At 47.6% G+C, this 18,804-nt stretch overlaps 2 protein-coding genes across 2 annotated transcripts; both read right to left on the bottom strand.

Annotated features, from left to right (window-relative positions):
- Positions 1–103: 103 nt before the first annotated feature.
- Positions 104–5,904, bottom strand: Ngrn (neugrin, neurite outgrowth associated). Its single transcript, XM_003475237.5, has 3 exons — positions 5,681–5,904; positions 5,156–5,266; positions 104–1,242 (listed from the first exon to the last, which is right to left on the bottom strand). The coding sequence occupies exons 1-3, from the start codon at positions 5,842–5,844 to the stop codon at positions 633–635; spliced, it is 885 nt and encodes a 294-aa protein (XP_003475285.1). The 5' UTR covers positions 5,845–5,904; the 3' UTR covers positions 104–632.
- Positions 5,905–6,078: 174 nt separating this feature from the next.
- Ttll13 (tubulin tyrosine ligase like 13) lies at positions 6,079–17,705 on the bottom strand. Its single transcript, XM_063250051.1, has 14 exons — positions 17,464–17,705; positions 16,964–17,004; positions 15,802–15,920; positions 14,167–14,297; positions 13,778–13,934; positions 13,141–13,284; positions 12,763–12,848; positions 12,233–12,464; positions 11,617–11,801; positions 9,061–9,246; positions 8,595–8,775; positions 8,151–8,330; positions 7,224–7,533; positions 6,079–6,837 (listed from the first exon to the last, which is right to left on the bottom strand). Exons 1-14 carry the CDS (start codon positions 17,703–17,705, stop codon positions 6,581–6,583), a joined length of 2,451 nt encoding a protein of 816 aa, XP_063106121.1. The 3' UTR covers positions 6,079–6,580.
- Between the last annotated feature and the right edge of the window lie 1,099 nt (positions 17,706–18,804).

Raw genomic sequence — 18,804 nt, 5'->3', positions numbered from 1 at the left:
CCAGTGTTCTGACAGGAATGCATCCCCTTCTGCCTGTTCCATTCCATCACCCTCCAAGGTTCACAGATAACCACCCCCATCCCAGAGAGGACCAAGCAACACAAACAGCTACGTTTTACTTTATTTTTGCACATAAGGGAAACAACCAATTGACTAAGCAGTTCCAGAACACTCCACGTTAGGGATTGGGAAGGAAATGAGGTCGGAAGACAAGCTCATTTCCTCCCAAACATATTATTACAAGTGTGACAGAAACTCAACTCGGCACACACAACACTGGTGTTCAACACAGAGCCCAAGCAGGAGGGCGCACAGGACTAAAGGCCCACAGGGGCTGGGGTGGAGGTTGTGATCCAAAAAGCTTCATTTAATCAAGTAGCTCATATTCCAGGCTCATTGCACCCCTCTATGTGAGGGTAAATAAAACATGCAGAAACCCTAGCTGGACGCATACCAGTGATCCCAGGATTCAGGAGGCTGAAGCAGTAAGACTGCACTGAGTTCAAGGTCAGCCTAGCCTGTGTGACCTTTCACACAGTGAAAATGTTTCAAAACAAGGGAGCAGAAATCCCAACAGCATCCCATTTGCCCAGCTGTGTTTCACGAGGCATTTCCATAAGCCGTGCTCTGGTTCAGATTCTGTACAGGAAGTTCCCATTGCTGTCAAAGAACTCCCGGCCCCTCTGTACTACTTTGCTGCTGAAGTTCTGGTCATGTGGCTCATCTGCCTTCCACTCCTCCAGCTTCTCGTCACTTGGCAAGCCACGGCCATTGGTGTTTCCGGTGCCCACAGTGTGTCTGGTGGAGGACTTTGGCTCTCTCTGATGAGCTGAGGCTGTAGTGTTGGGCACAAAGCTCCCCTTCCCCAGATCCCGGCTTCCTTTATTCCTTACTTTCGGTCCATGTGGAGCAGCTGTACTCTGAGTGTTGGGCTCCAGCACTGTCAGAGCTGTGCCAGGGCTCTGGCCTCTGGATGAGGCCTCCTGCATGGGCAGCAGCAAAGAGCCCAATGCAGCATGGCCTGCAGCAAGAGGCTTTGCTCCATCTCCCGGGCCCTGCAGCTGCTGCATGGAGTGGGCAAGCCCAGCCTTCTTAAGGACTTTTTCATCCTGCTTCAATTTCTGTTTCAGAGTGGGTACAAATTTACTTTTTAAAACCCTGCGAATAACATCGGTACTGACATCAAAGCCTTCAGCCAACCGGGAAACTGACCAGGAATCTGCAAATTCCTTGTGTAGATACCTATAGGAAAAAGAACCAAGTTTTTAACTTGGGAGTCTCCTATCAGAATAGCACGTTCATAATACTAGTAATAAGTAAAAAGTTTTGGAAAAACTGTAAATTCACTCCTTATAGTGTGCCAGTTAACACATTCCCTTCAACTCGCACTACCAGTGGTACCACTGGCAACTTGTACGGCTGGTGGTACAAATACATTTACTGGCCTTTTTACTAATAAAATATATGAAAAGTGCTAGATGGGGCCATTGTGCATGTACTGCTGGTGGTTCAAGCTGCCCAGCAGTCAGACAGGAATTACAGCCTCGCTGTAATTGGCTGTTAAATGGCTATTCCATTCCTGTGTCAGTAGGACCAGACCACTCTCGTCTCTTCTCTTCACATCCAAAGAATGTTTCCCACTGATCCTGATACCACGTTAGATGCCAGGGATAAAAGACCTGGATCTCTGCTTCTGTGGTGGACAGATCTGTCGCACAGTGATGCTGTGGTTCAGTGTTTTAGCACAGGATGCAGTAAAAGGACCCAGGCCGGAAAACCAAGGAAAAGCAATCACAACACACTGCTTCACAAAGTTGTCCAAACGAGAGCTGATCTTCTTTTTTTTTTTTTTAAACTTTTTATCTGTACAAGGGATCGAACTCTCAACTGCCTGCTTGCAAGGCAGGTGCTTATGCCGCTGAGCTAAATCCCCAGCCTCTGAGAGCTGATCTTAAAGGATGAAAGGGAGCAATAAGCTGACAGAGGGGCAGACAGAGGAGATAAAGATACTGACAGGAAGCACACATGAAAGGCAGAGAAGCACATGGCCTTTGCTGGGACTACACCACCCTGACAGGGAGGATGAGCGCACAATCACGCTATGCTTGGCAGCCTGGAATTTACTGCAATAACTGAGCCAAGGAGCATTTTTCAGCAGTGGAATTTTCATTGTGAAGCTCCATCCAAGGGTAGTTTCTCAGTGGTAAAGGCATGGGTAAAGGGGCTAGGGTGCAGCTCAGTGGTAGAACATCTGCTTAGAGCTGTCAGGGCCCTGAGTTAGAGCCCCTGCACCGCCAAGAACAAAATGCAAAAAGCACCAGTAGACTAGCAAAAGGCTGTTAGAATAATCCCAAGAGTCTGCATGGAGACAGTGGTAGTGAGAGGATGGGGGGAAAAGAGCCAAGGACCATTTCAGAAGGTCCCCTGGTAGGAACTAAATATTGGGGGTACAAGTATCAAGGCTGCAATTCAGAATCTTAGCTGGGGTTGTTGATGAGTTGTAAGGAAAACAGAAGAATTACATTGTCAAGGACCAGTGATGAATTCTATTTTGTATATGTTGAGTTTTATTTGTGTAATCGTAAGATCAAGGTGACAGAATTTCATTACCGGGTCAAATGCTGCTGCTTTATTTTTGAGACAGGGTGTTGCTATGCTGTCCAGGCTGGCTTTGAACTTGGGGAGATCCTCCTGCCTCAGCCTCCCAAGTGCTGGGATTACAGGTATGCACTACCATGCCCAGTTTATGCAAATGCTAAGGAGGCTAGAGACTGCATAGGATCAATAAAATGAAGACATCACTGAAGGACTGTACTAAACACACATACACCAAACAAAAAACAACAAAGGTAGTTAGCCAGGCGGGTAGCCTTGAAGCCAGCCGGGAATAAGAAGCGAAATCCCAGCACTGTGACAGGCTCAGGCAAGAGGATTACAAGTTTGCCAGCCGGGGCAACTTAACAGACTTAGATGACAGAGGACTTTAAATTGGCAGAGGTCCCTGAGTAAGCATGGAAAGATATGACTTAAAGCACACCAAACACTGGTCCTAGACAAGTGACAGTCTATCACTTCTAAGATGGAAGTAGAGTATGGGAATGGAAGGTAACCAGCTGTGGTGGTAACCTCAGCACTCCTCAAGAAGCTGAGGCAGGAGGAGTGTCATGAGTTTGAGGCCAGCCTCAGCTACACAAAGTTCAAAGTCATCCTGACCTTGTGCAATGCTCCAATGAACAGCTTATCCTTTAGTATATTACATATATAATACATTAGCTGCATAGTGAGACTCTGTCTGAGAGAGAGAGAGAGAGAGAGAGAGAGAGAGAGAGAGAGAGAGAGAGAGAAAGAGAGAGACAGAGAAATGGATGGTAAGGAACAGAACCAGGAAACTTACTTAATGGACTATTTTTTTCCCTGAAGTTAAAAACATTTTTTGACCACAAAAGGGTATTTACTAGGGTTTGAAAAGCTGTTTAAGACAACAGAAAACTCTGTCTGGGCTGGGGCTGTAACTCAGTAGTACAGAAAACCACTTGCCCAGAATACCCGTGACTCTGGGTTCAGACAATAGGGAGCTGAGGACCCAGGAGAGAGGTGCTGTGTGCTACGAGTCCTGACCAGTGCTACAAATTCTCTTTATATTAAGTCACAACTGTGCTCATTCTCCATTCCATGGATATGGAAAATGGTAAATGACCAGTACAGGGCTATTAAACCATATCAATCAAAATGCATGTACACTTATCTTTTTATTAGTAAGCCTGATTCTGGTGACATATACATCAAATACTCCTGGCAGATACACTGCATGATGTATATACAGCTATTTATTGGTGCACTATTTCTAAGTGAAAAGAATGGAAACAACACAAGTTGCCCCAAATAAACTACAGTTTACTATGTTAGAAACAAATGAATAACTCTTCTGATTGGAAAAACCTATAGGATACAAAAAGTAGAAAAAGAAGTGCAGAACAGACTTCACAGCATGCTACCATGAGCCAGGGATTTAGCTCAGTGGTGTAAGCACCTGCCTGGCAAGTGTGAGGTCATGAGTTTGACCCCTGGCACACACACAAAAAAATCAATCATACCTAGTATTCTACTGTTCGTGATTCAGGATGTGAAAATAAAAATTTACATTCATTCATACTTGCTTGTATTTGCATAAGGAAATTTGGAGAAAAAACAAAAACCAATAGAAATACTCATAGGAAATGGGTAGGGCAAATAAATCAATGTACACTTCAAGTTGTAATTCTGAGCCATATGTAATATATTATCTACTAAAATGTTTTTAAGAGAAAATTTTTCTAAATTTAGAATTTAAAAAAGATCCCTGTTAAGATTTTCTGCTGGGCATGGTGGTACATGCTTGTGATCCCAGCATTTGGGAGGCTGAGGCATGAGGATCACCATGAGTTCAAGACCAGCTTGGGCTCTGTAATGGATTCAAGGCCAACCTGAACTGCACAGTGAGAACCTGTCTCAAAAAAAAGAAAAAGATTTTCTAAGTTATGGAAAATGTATATAGCCATGGAAGGTCCATTTCTGGACCTTAGGCTGATTTATTTAAATATCAAATGTGGCATCTTCAATTTACTATTTAAAAAGTTAAGCAAAAAAGGAATCAACTGTGTGTCATAATGTTAAAACTTATTAAATCTAGGGGACCTAAATCTAAGTTTGTAAGTTCATTTCACTATTGTACTTTGTTTAAAATTTTCGATAATAAACAAGAAAATATAAGACAGGCCTGTTGCTCCCCTGCACCATCCAAGCACTCTTGAGAGGTTGAGGCCAGACGAATGAAAGTTTGAGCTTTGCCTGGGCAACTAAGACCAAGTCTCCAAAACAAAACAAAAAAAGGTTAGGGTAATATCATCCCTAGTAGCTCAAAACTAATTTTATTTGTTTTTGGTCGTCTTTTGAGACAGAGTCTCACTGTATAGTTCAGGCTGCCCTTGAGCTCACTACGCAGCCAGGCTAGTCTTGAACTCGTGGTTATCCTCCTGCCTCAGCCTCCCAAATGCTGAGATTACAGACGTGCACTATCACCCTTGTTTTAAAACATAATTTTAAAAATGCGAAACCTGTGTTCTGGCCCAGTGTCCTTCACTTCCCATCACAGCCATCAAGCTACTATGAGCCTTACCGGATCTGGTCCATGGCCTCCCGCGTCAGAGTTCTGGGAGGGGGACCTGGAGTCTCCATCTGCCTCCGGATTCTGTGGAATCGGATTGCTTTCTTCTGCCGTCTCAGGGTGCTAAGGGAGAGAACCAGTGGCAGAAGCCATGCGTGCAAGCAAGAAGTGTTTTTGAAGGGTTTCCGGCTAAATTAGACAGCCCAGTCGTCTTCTCTCTGTCCGCAAACGCCACTGCGCCATGTCTGGAAGCTTAAGAGCTGCTCTGTACAGCGCCCCAGAATCTGAACACCTAGAACAGTAACTGCCTGTAAAAGAGCGGAACTCTCTAGACCGATGATAAAAGGACGTCACTAGCGAAGGGACCTGCGATCATTAGGAAACGGAACACGTGCCCCTGCGGCCCTCACAACAGGTAAAAGGAAAGTAGGGTCGCTGCGGAGGCAGAGGCAGGATACCCGGCAACAAGGGGGCGCGGCCCGGAGCGCCGGGATGCGGAGCCCTAGTTAGGCTGAGGGCCCTCAAAGGAACCGATACCTTTCCAACTCCTGCAGCTCCCGCTCCTCCGGTTCCCAATCGGAATCCGGGTCCGGCTCGCGGCCGGTAGGACCTGGGCCTGCCACCCTTTCGGTCGCGAATCCACATCGCGCGACGGCGGCCCGGACACGACGGACCAGACAGTGTGTCAAGGTAGCTGCCATGGCGACGCAAACCAGCTTTCCAGACAGCGACCCACCCCCACCGGAAGCGGGGGGGACGACCCAGGAAGAGGAAGGGGTAACCGGAAGCTGAAGAGGTCCGGCGTCCTTCCACCTACCGGGTGGGCGGGGCGACAAGGGCGGAACGTCCCTTCCGCCGAAGCAGGAAGCTTCAGTAGTGTGAGCGTGGTGAGCGTGTCCCTGAAACCCGAGGGCAGAAATAAGATATAGCACGCGCCTGGAAAACGACATAAACTTTAATAAAAAGACAGTCCAGTTGCCAGCAGCCGTCCTTCTTTCCCAAGGCTGCCCAGGCCTGCCTGTCTTCACCACGATGGCGGGAGAAGCGTCCTCTTAAATCTAAGACGGCGACATCTCCTTGCGGTGGACACTTGGCTCTGCTAGGAAGGGCCTTTGTCGACGGAGTGCTCTTCAACCCTGGGCCAGCACCCAGGGTTCAGACCCATCTGCTAGCGATAAAGCCATGCTGAGGCTTGCCGTGCGGAGATGAGTACGTGGCCGTCCTGCTTTTCATCTCGTCTTTAGCGGTCCGGAAGGGTGTTGAGGAATTCTTAATGTCTTTTGAGTTGTGCCTTTTGCAAACAAGGTTCCTGGCCAGGAGATTTCACACTGAAACTTCGTGGCAGTCTTTCACTTAGCAAAGATTGAAGGCCTTTCGCTCCGCTGGAAACCCGAGGGTTCTCCAGGAGAGGGTAGGTGCTGGGGTCCCCTCCTGCCTTTACCTGTGCTGGCTGACGTTGAGAAGTGTGCTGCGGCGCTGCAGCATAGGTGCAGAGGCCACGCAGACGGCGACATTCCCGGGCTTGGCTGCTCTGCATTTAGAGTTTACCATCGAAGGCAAGGTGCATTCAGTCCATGAGCCGCTTTCCACTCTCTCCGGCTGCAGAAGATAGCGCTGCTTTGAGGTTAAAATGGATGACGCTGATCCTGCCAGAGCTCGGCTTATGGCTTCTAACCTTCTGCTGTCCTGGCCTTCTGCAGTGGAAACATGGACACCCCACCCCACCCGCCCCAGTTGATACACATAGAAGAGATTTACTCACCTGTTTCTCTGTGATCCATTACCAACCCGGAAGAATGGCGCACATCCCACCCTCCAGTGTCTTTGCCACACTGTATTGTCACTGATGTGTTTACTTGGTCATTTTTGTTACCTTTATTGCAGTGTGGGACTGCGTTTCTGCCAATTCTATCACCAGGGGCTAGAACTGTATTTACAAGGAGGTCATAAATGGATCACCAGCTCCCCTAATACTACATACAGTATTAGAAGTGCCACATTATATTGGGTCTTCCCAGCTGTCATATTTGCTATTGGCAATTGTGGATCAAAATGACCAAAGCTAATTTTATATACTTACGGCCCCCAAGCCTGATTCTAGTGTCGGAAAAACACTGTGTCCCAGGTTTCTTCACTGCCAATGAACAGGGACCCATGGTTGCTGAATCCCATGTCCAGTAGAGGTTCCTGGACTGCAGATGATACTGAGAATGATGCGGAATTGTGGCATTCATGCTTGACAGTGGCCCTAAGAGCCTTGGGATCAATTCTTGGGGCTGCAGGAAATGTGGATGGCCCTGCTTTGAGGCAGCCTCTCTCAGGAGCACCAGTGGAACCAGCCTCAGAGACTGCATTTCTTGATTGCCCAGCCCATCATGGTGAAATCTAGGCTAGAGGAGAAAAGCAGCCCCTTACCATAGTTTTTTGTGAGGTTGGATGGAAGGCTGGAAGAAATAGATAACTGAAAAATCTCTTCTAGGCCATAGCCTCCTTTTAGCCAGCTACTTCTTTGGAGTTCAACAAAAACAAAGCGCCCAACAGGTTTGCTTCTAGCTGATGGAATATTGAATGCAGCAGCTGTTTTGTTGACCCAAAACTGTTTACTTAGTTCCTATTAAAGCCAGGGCACTGGCAGCACTAGTGAAATAATCAGACAGAATCACAGGGGGTAATGGGAGCCTTGTTCTTTGTCAGTCATGAGTGTTGGGACACTGTGAGGTGTGAGGGACACTGTGAGAGATAGCAAGTCTCTTATAATTGAGAAAAGTAGGAGCTGCATTTTGCTGGATATCACTACCAAAAATAACAGAACTTGGGAACAGAACTTGGGAACAGGTACAGAAAAAACAGACAGACCCTCTCTCAAGGGCCAGTACATTTGGCTTCCACAGGCTCCACAGACAGATACTGCCACATAAGCCTCCTTGGGAATGACCACTACCATGTTGTGGCATCAGAGCCCTTAGGGATTCCTTCGATCTGTGTGACACTTCATAGGGACCCTCACCCGATATTCATGAAGGTTTTTCTGATTCCGGTGGCTAAAGTGGAGCATGCGAGTAAGCTGCTCTACGATACCCAGGCTTCGGATGAGATTCCCCCTATGTAGCAAGCCCTTTATCCGTTCTAGCTCTTCCTCTTCCACAATTTCTTGAGGTTTCATGCTGTCCAGGTATATTGGTAGCAGCTGCAAGGCACAGAAGAGATAAATGAAGGCCCTCCAAGGATGAGTCCCCAACCATTAGCAAAGATAGCTGCAGGACGCCTGCCCACTTGACTGCTGTAAGATAATCTCCCTCTGCTGTCCATTCTCTGACTTCTGTCCAAACACTCAGATTTACTTTACTAATTATGAGCTCATCTCATGCACAAACGGCAGAGAGAACAGCAGAAGTTCCCTTCACTAGCAACCCCAGCCCATCTTCCAGCAGAAAGATAAGAACCAGAACACCTTTGACAGCTCTTTCTCCTGGTTTTGCATCCTGTAAGTCAAGTGGGTTCGGGGCGCTGCTCTGGGTCTGCTTTTCTCTCCAGCTGATTCCCCCAGATTCTGGTCCTTGTTTTCCTTTCGCCTCTTGGTGCCTGAGTTTTCCTGCTGTTCTTGCTTCAGGCGGATCTCTTCCAGTTGCTGCCTGATAAGACACAGCTTCAGACAGGGAAATGGTGCTGGGGAGCAGGGGGTACGAGGAGATGAGGGTACGGAAAGAGCAGAATTGTAATGCAGTCTTAGGGCCAGTGGGACGAGAGTACGTGGGAGATGGGAAACCTACTGAATGAAAAGAGACCCCGAGAGACTGATAGAGTTGGAACCGCGTTCCTCTTGCCTTGTGTGTCTGGCTTCATCTCCTCCTACTAGGGAGTTCAGCTTTAGGATTTGCTCTTCCCGATGTATACAGAGGAAATGGAGGCCAAAGTACCTGGCACATTCCTCTCTGGCCTTGGAGGCAACAGTCTCTTGGAAGAGGGAGCCATTGTGCTTGAAGAAGGGCGCATACTTCTCCTTGTCAGGCCCTGGGTAGATCCGCCGATATCCCCCGAGGTGGGAATCCTCGTATTTCTCCTGGTCCAGCACAGCTGCCTGGGATGACTCTATCTGTTCTCGCCTGTGGAAAGCGAGCTCAGGGGAGTCAGAGGGCTGTGAGGATGCTCAGTAGGGGACGGGATGATGGCTAAATGGGAAAACCTTCTGGTGGCTGTTCAGCTTCCTCACCTGTGTAGGGACAGCTGCCAAGCCCATGTTGGCCCAGCCCTGCCATGTGTACACCATGGAAAACAGGCCTGTTTTCAGACTTGATTCTCATCCAAAGTGCAGAAGGCTCTACTTGGTTTTTTTTTTTTTTTTTTTTTTTTTTTTTGTCTTTTTCCTTTTTATCGGTACCGGGGATCGAACTCACGACTGTCTGCTTGCAAGGCAGGCGCTTATGCCGCTGAGTTAAATCCCCAGCCCCAGAAGGCTCTACTTGTAAGCTAGCACTTCAAATTTTACCAATGTCTTAGGTTTCCTTCCTTCCTTTCTTCTCTCCCTCCCTACCTTTCTGCCTCCCTTCTGTAGTCTTAGGGATTCAACCCAGGAAACACTGAGCTTTGGCAAGGTGGGGTGGGGAATAGGGTCTCCCTAAATTGCCCAGGCTGGCCTCGAACTTCTGATCCTCCTGCCTCAGTCTCTGAGTGCTTGATTAAAGGCATGCACCACTGCACTAGCTTATTACGTTTCTTTAGTTCAGTAGTTTCCAACCATTTTCCCCCGCTGAAAGCCATGATTCACTCAGGGGCACAGTCCAGCCTGTGGGAATACTCAGGGTGTTCACTGTTAGCCTTCACTCCCACTCATCCCACAAGCGTTGAGTGCCTGCTGTGTGTCAGGCCCTAACGGCTGTCTGAGGAGTCAGATACACACTGTCCTGTGTACTGGAATGCAAGTGGAGACAACAGTGTCATTACAGGAATAACCCAAGCCTACCAAACTTTCTTGTGTGTATCATTAACAAATCAGAATTTTGGTTACAACTACCAAGTGTGTTTGCAATCTATTTAATTTAATTAATTTATTTTTTTAATTTAAAAGGAAAAAGAGAAACAACAAAACAAAACAGTGTAAGGGTACAAGTAATACAGAATTACAAAAAAGAAAAAGAAAAAAACAGTAAGATATTACCAGTTAATAGATTATACACTATCATCTTAGAGACAGTGGTTCAGGATCAAAGCTTACAAAGTGAACATTCAAACAATGAGACTGCAAACAGTTGTGTTCAATGATCCAGTCAAAAACATTAATATGGTCATTATTTAACACACCTAAACACACTTGCTGTTGTATCCTTTAGGGCACTTTTCCCCCCCTCTCTTTATTACAACAAAATTTACACATTTTGGGTTTTATTGCTCCCATAGATCTTACTTTTTTTTTGGAAGAGAATAAAATCAAACATGATAAAAACAAAGCTGTCAGTCAAAACCAAGGATAGACATAGCACATGATGTAAAAACAGAGTACAAGGTTATCAACAATGGTTACCATGTCTCTTGCTTCCTTAATCCATTTAATTTTAAAAAACAAATGACTGACACTGATGTAAACAATTCCTTTGTTAATGAACCATACACATCTGTCTGTCTTTATGCAGAGATTCAAGGGCCTGGGTTTCTAGAGGAACTCCACTAACAACCCAGCTGCTCAAAGCACATACAGCTCTTTATGGGCTACTAGGAAAACAGCTTAAAACTCCTTGCTGTACAGGGCACAGAGTGGGGACTTACACAACTGTCTGGGTAAACAAGGAAGGAAAATTTTGGGGGATTTTTTTGCACCGGGGATCAAACTCATGACCTCATGCTTGCCAGGCAGGCACTTACGCCACTGAACTAAATCCCCAGCCAGGAGGAAAATATTTTGTATAAATACGTTGGGGCTGGAGATTTACCTCAAGGGCATAAGTGCCTGCTTTGCATGCGTACAGTCGTGAGTTCAATCCCCAGTACAAAAAAAAAAAAAAAATATATATATATATATATATATATATATATATATATATATTTGTGGTTTAAATGCTTGTGAACATATACACCTTACAGTAGAAATTTTGATTGGCTCCAGGAAGAAAAATTAGAAAGCTGGAGAAGGGCAAGAGAAAGACCATTTACTATATCATTTATATTTTGTTTTTTGGATTTTGTGTTTGTGTTTGAGACAGGGTGTCACTGTAGCAGAGGCTGGCCTTGAATTCTCAGTGATCCTCCTGTCTCAGCCTCCTGAGTGCTAGGATTATAGGGTTGCACCACTATGCTCAGCTGTACCATTTGTATTTGAACATATTATCTGTGACTTGTGATGTGTTGTCCAAGCAAACCTGAATGTAGTATTTTTAATAACTTATTAGGCCCAAGTAGGCTTCTCCTTTCAGAAGGCTTTTACTCTCAAAAAAGTATTAACAAAGACAACAAATTAACAACACGTCAGATACCTGGCACACCTGGCTTCTCGTGGTAGTTGGTGACACAGCCAAAGCCGCTCCTTGACTCGCCGCTTGTCCTCCTCAATCACTTTCCTTTTGTCACAGCCCTGGAGGTTGATGAGGGTCATGGCATCACAGAGAAGTGCATCCTTTACGTCTCGGTCAAGGCGGGAATCTGTGGTGAAGCTTGGGGAGTGGTTCACCTGTGGAGAGAAGTCCCCATTGTGCCTTTCTCACCTACCTGACGAGGTAGTGACCTCTTGCAGTCCTAACTGGGACTCTAGGAAAGACATCTCATGTGTCGACTTTGCTGAGGAGGCTGGAGGCTTGGTTTCCAAGGCCACAGGACTTGACATTGATCCTCCAGTTCACAAGGGGAGACAACAGATCAGACAGCCTGACTCTTAACTCATCTGCTGTCCTCAAGGCAAGGGTCACCAGGGAGCCCAAACCTGACTACTACAGTAGAGGCCAAAGACTCATCCTATTGCTTTGGCTAGTTCCTGCCCACTGCGGGCTGGGCCTTCCATGTCCCATACCTGCTGTTCCCCACCATGTACGATCCTCCCCCAGGTATCCTGCTCATGGAGGCCTCTGGACATTGGTCTTGCAAAGCCCATGAGACAAACCTCACCTCCAGCAGCCAGGGCTTCAGCTTGTGATCCAGCAAGATGTCAAAACCAAGGATCTCAAAACAGGCACATGTACCTCCACTCAGGTACTGGGGAAAACATGTTCGGTAGTTGTGGCGCAGAACAGAGTGAGCTGAGATAATGGTTTTGATGATGATGCCCTCGATGTCTCTCCACAGCTCTCGGGGGTCGTAGCTGTGCTCTTGAAGCCAGGCATTGAGTGTCGACAGCTTCCTGTGAGGCCCAGGGCTCAGAGGAAGACCTGTTGCTATGCCAGCAGGGCCTGGCCAGGGCAGAGGCTCCCCGGTGCTGACCCTCATTTCTCTGCTTCACAGGGCTGCTAGCAGCTGGGAGCAGAGATTAGATGTTGGGTGGGTTTGGGGCTGCACTCCAAGCTCAGACATGAGACCTAGGTCTATAAAGACTGAGTGGTCCTGGGCAGTCAGCCTCCCAAGAGTCAGCCCAGTTCATGAGCACTGAAAGCTGTAGAGCTAAGCAGCAGAGAAAGCAGGAAAAGAGAGAGGGGTAGTACCTCTTACTGCCCATAGCATCATCCCGGACAAAGTTCTTGTTGTGTTTGTTGATTGCATAGTTGGTGAGGTGCATACAGACATTCTCCTGGGAAGCAAGGGTCCAGTGCACTTCACTGTGCTGCCTGCTCTCGGGCCCTCATTGCTTTCTTGTTACCCACCCCTCTCCAGGGTTGCTGATGTCTTGGCTCTCTTCACAGGGGACTGTCCTGTAGGGTCCTGGGAAGCAGGGGCTGCTGGGCTTTTTCTCTGTCACTACTCGCCAAAGGCTTTCCCCACAGCCAGGTGCCATACACTCCCTGGCTTCCTTACTCTTGCTAGATTCTCCTAGAACCTTGGCACTGCTACACCAGAGAAGGAGGCGCTAGCCTGGTGCTCACCAGGTTGTTATGGCTGGGCTCCATGTAGGGTGTGGTGGCGAAGCGGGCCAGGCCCTCCTCGTACATGAAGATGCGGAGAGGGTCGCAGGATGTAATTAGGACGTAGACTCTCATGTCAAACTTTAAGCCATCAATGAGGAAGGGCTGCAAGCACACAGAGCCAGAGGAAAGAACTGGAAACTTCTGAAGCACTTACATCATGCTGCATGCTATATGCTCCGAGTACAGAACAACTGACTCTGCTCCCCCCCGCAGCTGTATCAAGGAGCCACGGTTACTGTTCCCATTTAACAGTAAGGACATGGAGCCAAGGAAGGAGTAAAAAACTTGCCAAGATCACAAGACTGGCTCTGAACCGTGGCTCCATTTGCCTCCAGGGGAAAGCAGACCAGATACAGGTACCTGAAGCAGTTTCCTCCCTGGATTCCAGGAGGACCAGGTCCCCAGTGCAGGGACCTGGGGAGCAGAGATTAGATGTTGGGTGGGTTTGCGGCTGTACTCTGAGCTCAGACATGAGACCTAGGCCTATAAAGACTAAGTGGTCCTGGGCAGTCAGCCTCTCAAGAGTCAGCCCAGTTTCATGAGCACTGAAACCTACAATTCAGGGAGGGGCCCGGTGGTCCCCAATATCCCTCACCTTGGAGATATAATGCTGGCAGATCATATGCTCTCCTGGCTTGATCTCCTTGGGGTTTCGAGTGATGAAGATGCCACGGCCCTGACAGCCGCTCTCTGGCTTGCAGATGTAAGTACGGATTTTTCGCTGCCGACCATAGGCCTGGAAGTCCCCATAGCTGTGTGCAGAGAAAGGCTGGTCAGGAGGTTCCTGTGCACCACGGCTGTCCCAGGGCCCTGTGAAAATCTTTTTGCTCCTCCGTGGGTATCTGCTTCAGAACTACATTTTTTCTGACCAGCTGAAACTTACTTGGCCCATGTCCAGCCCTCTGAGACATACCTAAGGCACAAGACCAGAGTCTGGAGGGAACTCTTGGGGTGATCCCTCCCCTGCCCCAGGATGCCACTCACTCGGCAGGGAGGCACCAGGTGCGGGGGAAGATGTTGTACTCGCTGGGGTAGAGTTTTTGCATGCGATTGAGGTTACGTGCCAGCAGATCTTTGCGGCAGAGTTCTGTCATGCCAGGGAAGTGGTTGATTTTCTGAAACAGAGCCAGTTGGTGGTACTGCACTCCTGCCCCAATAAGTGGCAGATCCTGGGGGCCAGGTATCCAAGAGGCAGTGGAAGAGAACTGGGAAGGTTAAAGCAGAAGTCACAGTGGAGGGAAATGCTATACCTCATACTGCAAGGATGAAAACTGGAAGATGCCCTATGAGGCCTCCTTGCTCCATCTAAAATGCACACATCCCAGAAAGTTAGGCCACCAGGCCCAGTGACAGGGTACACTAGCCAGGATCTTGGACATTCTAGCTACCGTTCTAACATCCCCAGACCACCATAACTAGTGCTATAAGAATAACAATCTATGACAGCACAAACACATAAGAAGAAACATTTCCTAAAATACCAAGGTGAAGGCAAGTTGAAAAAGGCCCGTGCTTATAATCTTACCACTCTAGGAAGCTGAGTCAGGAAGACTGCAAGTTTGAGCCCAGCTCGGGCAACTCAGTGATTTAACCAGACCCTATCTCAAAATTAAAAACAAAAAGAATTCTTTTTAAAAGCTGGGTATATAGCTCAATGGAAGGCCCTGGGTTAAATATCTGGGCTGGGGATTTAGCTCAGTGGGGTAAGCATCTGCCTGGCAAGTAAGAGGTCACAAGTTCAATCTCCAATACCACCAAAAATAAATAGATAAATCCCTAGATTTAACTGGAATTTGGGTGTGGGGGAGGACACTCTAGAATGTAACTCAGTGCAAAGGCTCTGTATCCCATCCCCAGCATTGTACTTTATTTTTATTTTGTCTTTGCCAACCAGATTTTATTGGTACATTTTAAACATAAATAATGATCACATTCATCTTAAAAGAATTTATACCTCAGGCTGGGGATTTAGCTGGGCATTTAGCATAAGCACCTGCCTTGCAAGCAGGCGGTCCTGAGTTTGATCCCCAGTATCGATAAAAATGAAAAAGACAAAAACCAAAAAACAACAACAAAAAAAGAATTTATACCTCCCAGTAGTGTCATTTAGACAGTTTTTTGTTCTGTTTTTGTTTTTACTTGACAGAGTCTCATTTTGTAGTTCAGGCTGGCTTTGAACTCACTATGTAGCCCAGGCTGGGCTTGAACTCACAGAAATCCTTCTGCCTCGACTTCCTGAGGACTGAGATCACAGGCATGCACCACCACACCTGGCAAGCCATCTTAACTGTACAAGGACACTTACAATGCTCATATAGCAATGACATTGCCTATTAATACATTCTTCAGAAATGCAACCCCATCACTAAGTTTGGGTGACTTATTTTATTGCTAATCATCCTAAAGACCTGATCAGAGAATGAAAATATGTGGTCAGGTGTGGTGTCGAGGGCCAAGAGGAGAGAGAGAGAGAGCTTCCATTGACAAAGAGCTTGCATGGACCCTCTCTTATCTATACAGGGGCCCAGCCTGGGTAGCCTCAGGAGGCCAGGCAGGTGGGAGTGTGTGTGTGTGTGTGTGTGTGCAGTCATTCTGGATCTTAGGCCAGAACATTGTTACCTGAAATCTCTTCATTTCCATGACTCGCTCCAGTGAGACTGAGCAGTCTGTCCAGTACAGGATCCACTCTTCATCCTCACCCACTTCCTTCAAGCCACACATCTGGGCTGCCCGCCGCACTGCAGAGACAGGGTGGTCAGTGTTGTGACCTGGGCACCATCAGCAAGCCCAGGAACACTAAGTGGGTCAGGGATGGAACAGAGCTGAGTGAAGGACAGAGGAGGTGGGTGACCATACCTTTGCTCTGTGTCTTATTTACCAAGTGGCCACTTCACGTTCATGAGGCTGCCGTGTGCTTCCCGAATGTGTGGCAGCAGTGAGAACCTGGCAGATCTATTTCTCAGTCAGGACAGTTTCTGGTTTGCAGGTGGATGCTAACTGGGGGCCCCACTGGCATCTAACACTAGTGATCTCTTACACAGATGCCAGTGGAGATAAAAGGGGAAAGGGGAGGAGAAGGCTGACCCAGATGTATTTTCTTTTCCTAACTGCTGAAGCCTCTTCAAAGTTTCCTTGAAAAAACTGGTAGGGGCTGGGGATTTAGTTTAGTGGCATAAGCGCCTGCCTTGCAAGCAGGCAGTCGCGAGTTCGATCCCTGGTACCGATAAAAAAGAAAAAGACCAAAAAAAAAAAAAAACTGTGGTAGTATTTATACCACAAATCTGTAGTATTGGGAATGAAATCAGGTCCTTCATACTGAGCTTTTCCCATAACCTTATCTTATTTTTTGAGACAGGGTCTTGCTAAGTTCAGGCTACATGTATACTTGCCATCCTCCTGCCTCAACCTCCCAGAATGCTAGGATTACCAGTGTGTACCACACCAGCTTGTTTTTGTTTTGCAGTGCTGGGCACTGAACCCAGGGCGGTGTGCAGGCTGGTAAACACTTCCACCAAGATATAGCCCTAACCTTGAAAAAACTTAACTTTTGTCTTCTCTCTGTTAAAGTGTGGGAAAGCTGGACCAACCAGATTCTCAGCCATTTAGTTTTTTCTTGTTAGCTAACTGTGGGGATACACTTCCTATGATGGAGACTAATTGGAGCATCAATATCACAGTAGCTGAGCTGAGGAGCTGGCCTGACAAGACCTAGGGTTGGGAGCCTGACTGCAGTTCTATCCCAGTGCGAGAAAGAAAGTCCCCTGTGCACAATAGCGCTTACCACTCTCGTACTTGCAGTTGGTCAAGTTGATGGTCAGGGGCCTGGAATGGAGGAATGGCAGAAATCAGGAAAGGGCGGCGAAGGAAGGACAGACTTCTGGGGTGCCCCATACCCAGATAAAGAGATAGCCAAGAAATTCAGAATTCATTTTCTCTAGAGGCCACTTAAAGGCAACACCAGGGTGCTATAAACATGCTGAAATTCCAAATTGAGCCAGCCCGGGATTTTTTTTTTTTTTTTTTTTTTTTTTTTTTTTTTGTCTTTTTTCTTTTTATCGGTACCGGAGATCGAACTCACGACTGCCTGCTTGCAAGGCAGGCGCTTATGCCGCTAAGCTAAATCCCCAACCCCGATTTTGTTTTGATACCAAAAGGTTAACGATGCTCTAACCTTTCCTCTTCTGTTTTGAAAGCTAAAGGGAAGAGCACAGATACCTACCCTAGTCCCCTAAATGCTGAAGGGAGGCTGGGGGGACTCCGGACCTGCCAGGAAAAGGTTACCTGCGTTTCCGCTTTCTTCTCCTCCTCCCAAGGTCATCTGTGTCAGCTGGAGCTATAATTTTCTTGGCTATGATAGCTAAGGGAACCCCATCCTCCAATGCCCTATGGTCAGCCTCTGACAAGGCCTGCTGCGAAGGATTAGAAAGGACCAGGGCTTCCTCTTTAACACACTCCTCCTCAGATTCCTCTTCCTCAACATCGTCTTCATCGGTTTCACTGTTCTTACAGGTGCTTGGCTCCATCCTTTTAGACTCTGTTGGGGAGGGTGTGTGAGGATGAGATATGTATCAGACGAGTGCAAGCCTATAATCCCAGCACTGAAGAGAGTGAGGCAGGAGAGGCTGAGGAGGATCCTTGCAAGTTCGAGGCCAGTCTGAGCTACACAGTGAGTTTCAGGGTAGAGTGAACTACATAGTGAAGCCCTGCCTCAAAAAACAAGCAAAACAAAAAGATCAGAACAATCCCACTAAACAGCATGTTTTCAAATGTACTGGGTCGTGGGGTTGGATGCAGGTGAGAAGTGGATTCTCCAACAGTCTCCATACCTCTGGGATCACACAACATACTTTGGATCATACAACATACTTTGGTGCCTATAGGAGTGGCACAGCGCTAGCTTGAGAAGAGACCATGGCTTTTTTGTTGTTCCTGAATGGGAGGAGGGATAGCTGGGAGAAGTAGAGGATATCTTTGCTTTAAAATACAGATAGTGACCCATGGTAGTTGACTCATATACCGGGTTCCATCCACAGTACAAAACTCAAAAACATAAACGTAATTTAAAATATAGCTGAAGATCAAAGGTCCTCCTCTATCTTGCCCTTTCCCTGTCCCGGGACAAGGTGGGGCCAGGCACTCGATGGCTAAGTCCCTTTAGGCAAAGGTTGTTCACTGCGGACATTGCCCACCCGATGTGGCGAGGAGCTGCCCCTAGCGGCCCGAAGCTGGGGTTAGCTGGTAGCTCATGGCCGCCCTTTGCCCGCTCCGACTATGCCTGGGCGTTCTTTGGGCTTCTGTGATCACAGGACCGCGGCCTCCGCAGACACGACGGGGAGCCAGCTCCCCTTCAGCGTTAGCTTCTAGCTCTTTAAGCCAGCGGGCAGCAGCAGCCACAGCCGTCGCCATGGACACCAGGGCGGTGCCAATCGGAGAGGTGTTCCGGGGGCGGGGCCTCACGGAACTACGCGACTTCGGTAGAGCTATCTTGAACCCAGGAGGACACTGTTGCCTTCTGCGCAGGAGGTGGGAACTCAGAGGTATGCACCGCCCCTCCGTTGCATCATGGGACTTGTAGTCCTTCCATGTTGGGCTTCTCTTCGCAGCACCCCTACCGCTGTTGTT

This window comes from Cavia porcellus, unplaced genomic scaffold, assembly GCF_034190915.1.
Source record: "Cavia porcellus strain 051 isolate PalLab524CR breed Dunkin Hartley unplaced genomic scaffold, mCavPor4.1 scaffold_6, whole genome shotgun sequence".
Taxonomy (NCBI): Eukaryota; Metazoa; Chordata; class Mammalia; order Rodentia; family Caviidae; genus Cavia; species Cavia porcellus.
Note: the sequence above shows the minus strand (reverse complement) of the source record. Positions and strands in the feature narration are given on the sequence as shown.

What these genes read in the sequence shown, in the direction of transcription:
- Ngrn (XM_003475237.5), bottom strand. Translation starts at nt 5,844, where the DNA reads ATGGCAGCTACCTTGACACACTGTCTGGTCCGTCGTGTCCGGGCCGCC. An exon ending in GAGCTGCAGGAGTTGGAAAG is followed by an intron (nt 5,267 to 5,680) that starts GTATCGGTTCCT and finishes TCTCTCCCTTAG; the next exon opens with CACCCTGAGACGGCAGAAGA. An exon ending in GAGGCCATGGACCAGATCCG is followed by an intron (nt 1,243 to 5,155) that starts GTAAGGCTCATA and finishes TTTTTCCTATAG; the next exon opens with GTATCTACACAAGGAATTTG.
- Ttll13 (XM_063250051.1), bottom strand. Translation starts at nt 17,705, where the DNA reads ATGGAGCCAAGCACCTGTAAGAACAGTGAAACCGATGAAGACGATGTT. An exon ending in AGAAGAAAGCGGAAACGCAG is followed by an intron (nt 17,005 to 17,463) that starts GTAACCTTTTCC and finishes CCTCCATTCCAG; the next exon opens with GCCCCTGACCATCAACTTGA. An exon ending in GCCAGCATTATATCTCCAAG is followed by an intron (nt 13,285 to 13,777) that starts GTGAGGGATATT and finishes GTGTGCTTGCAG; the next exon opens with CCCTTCCTCATTGATGGCTT.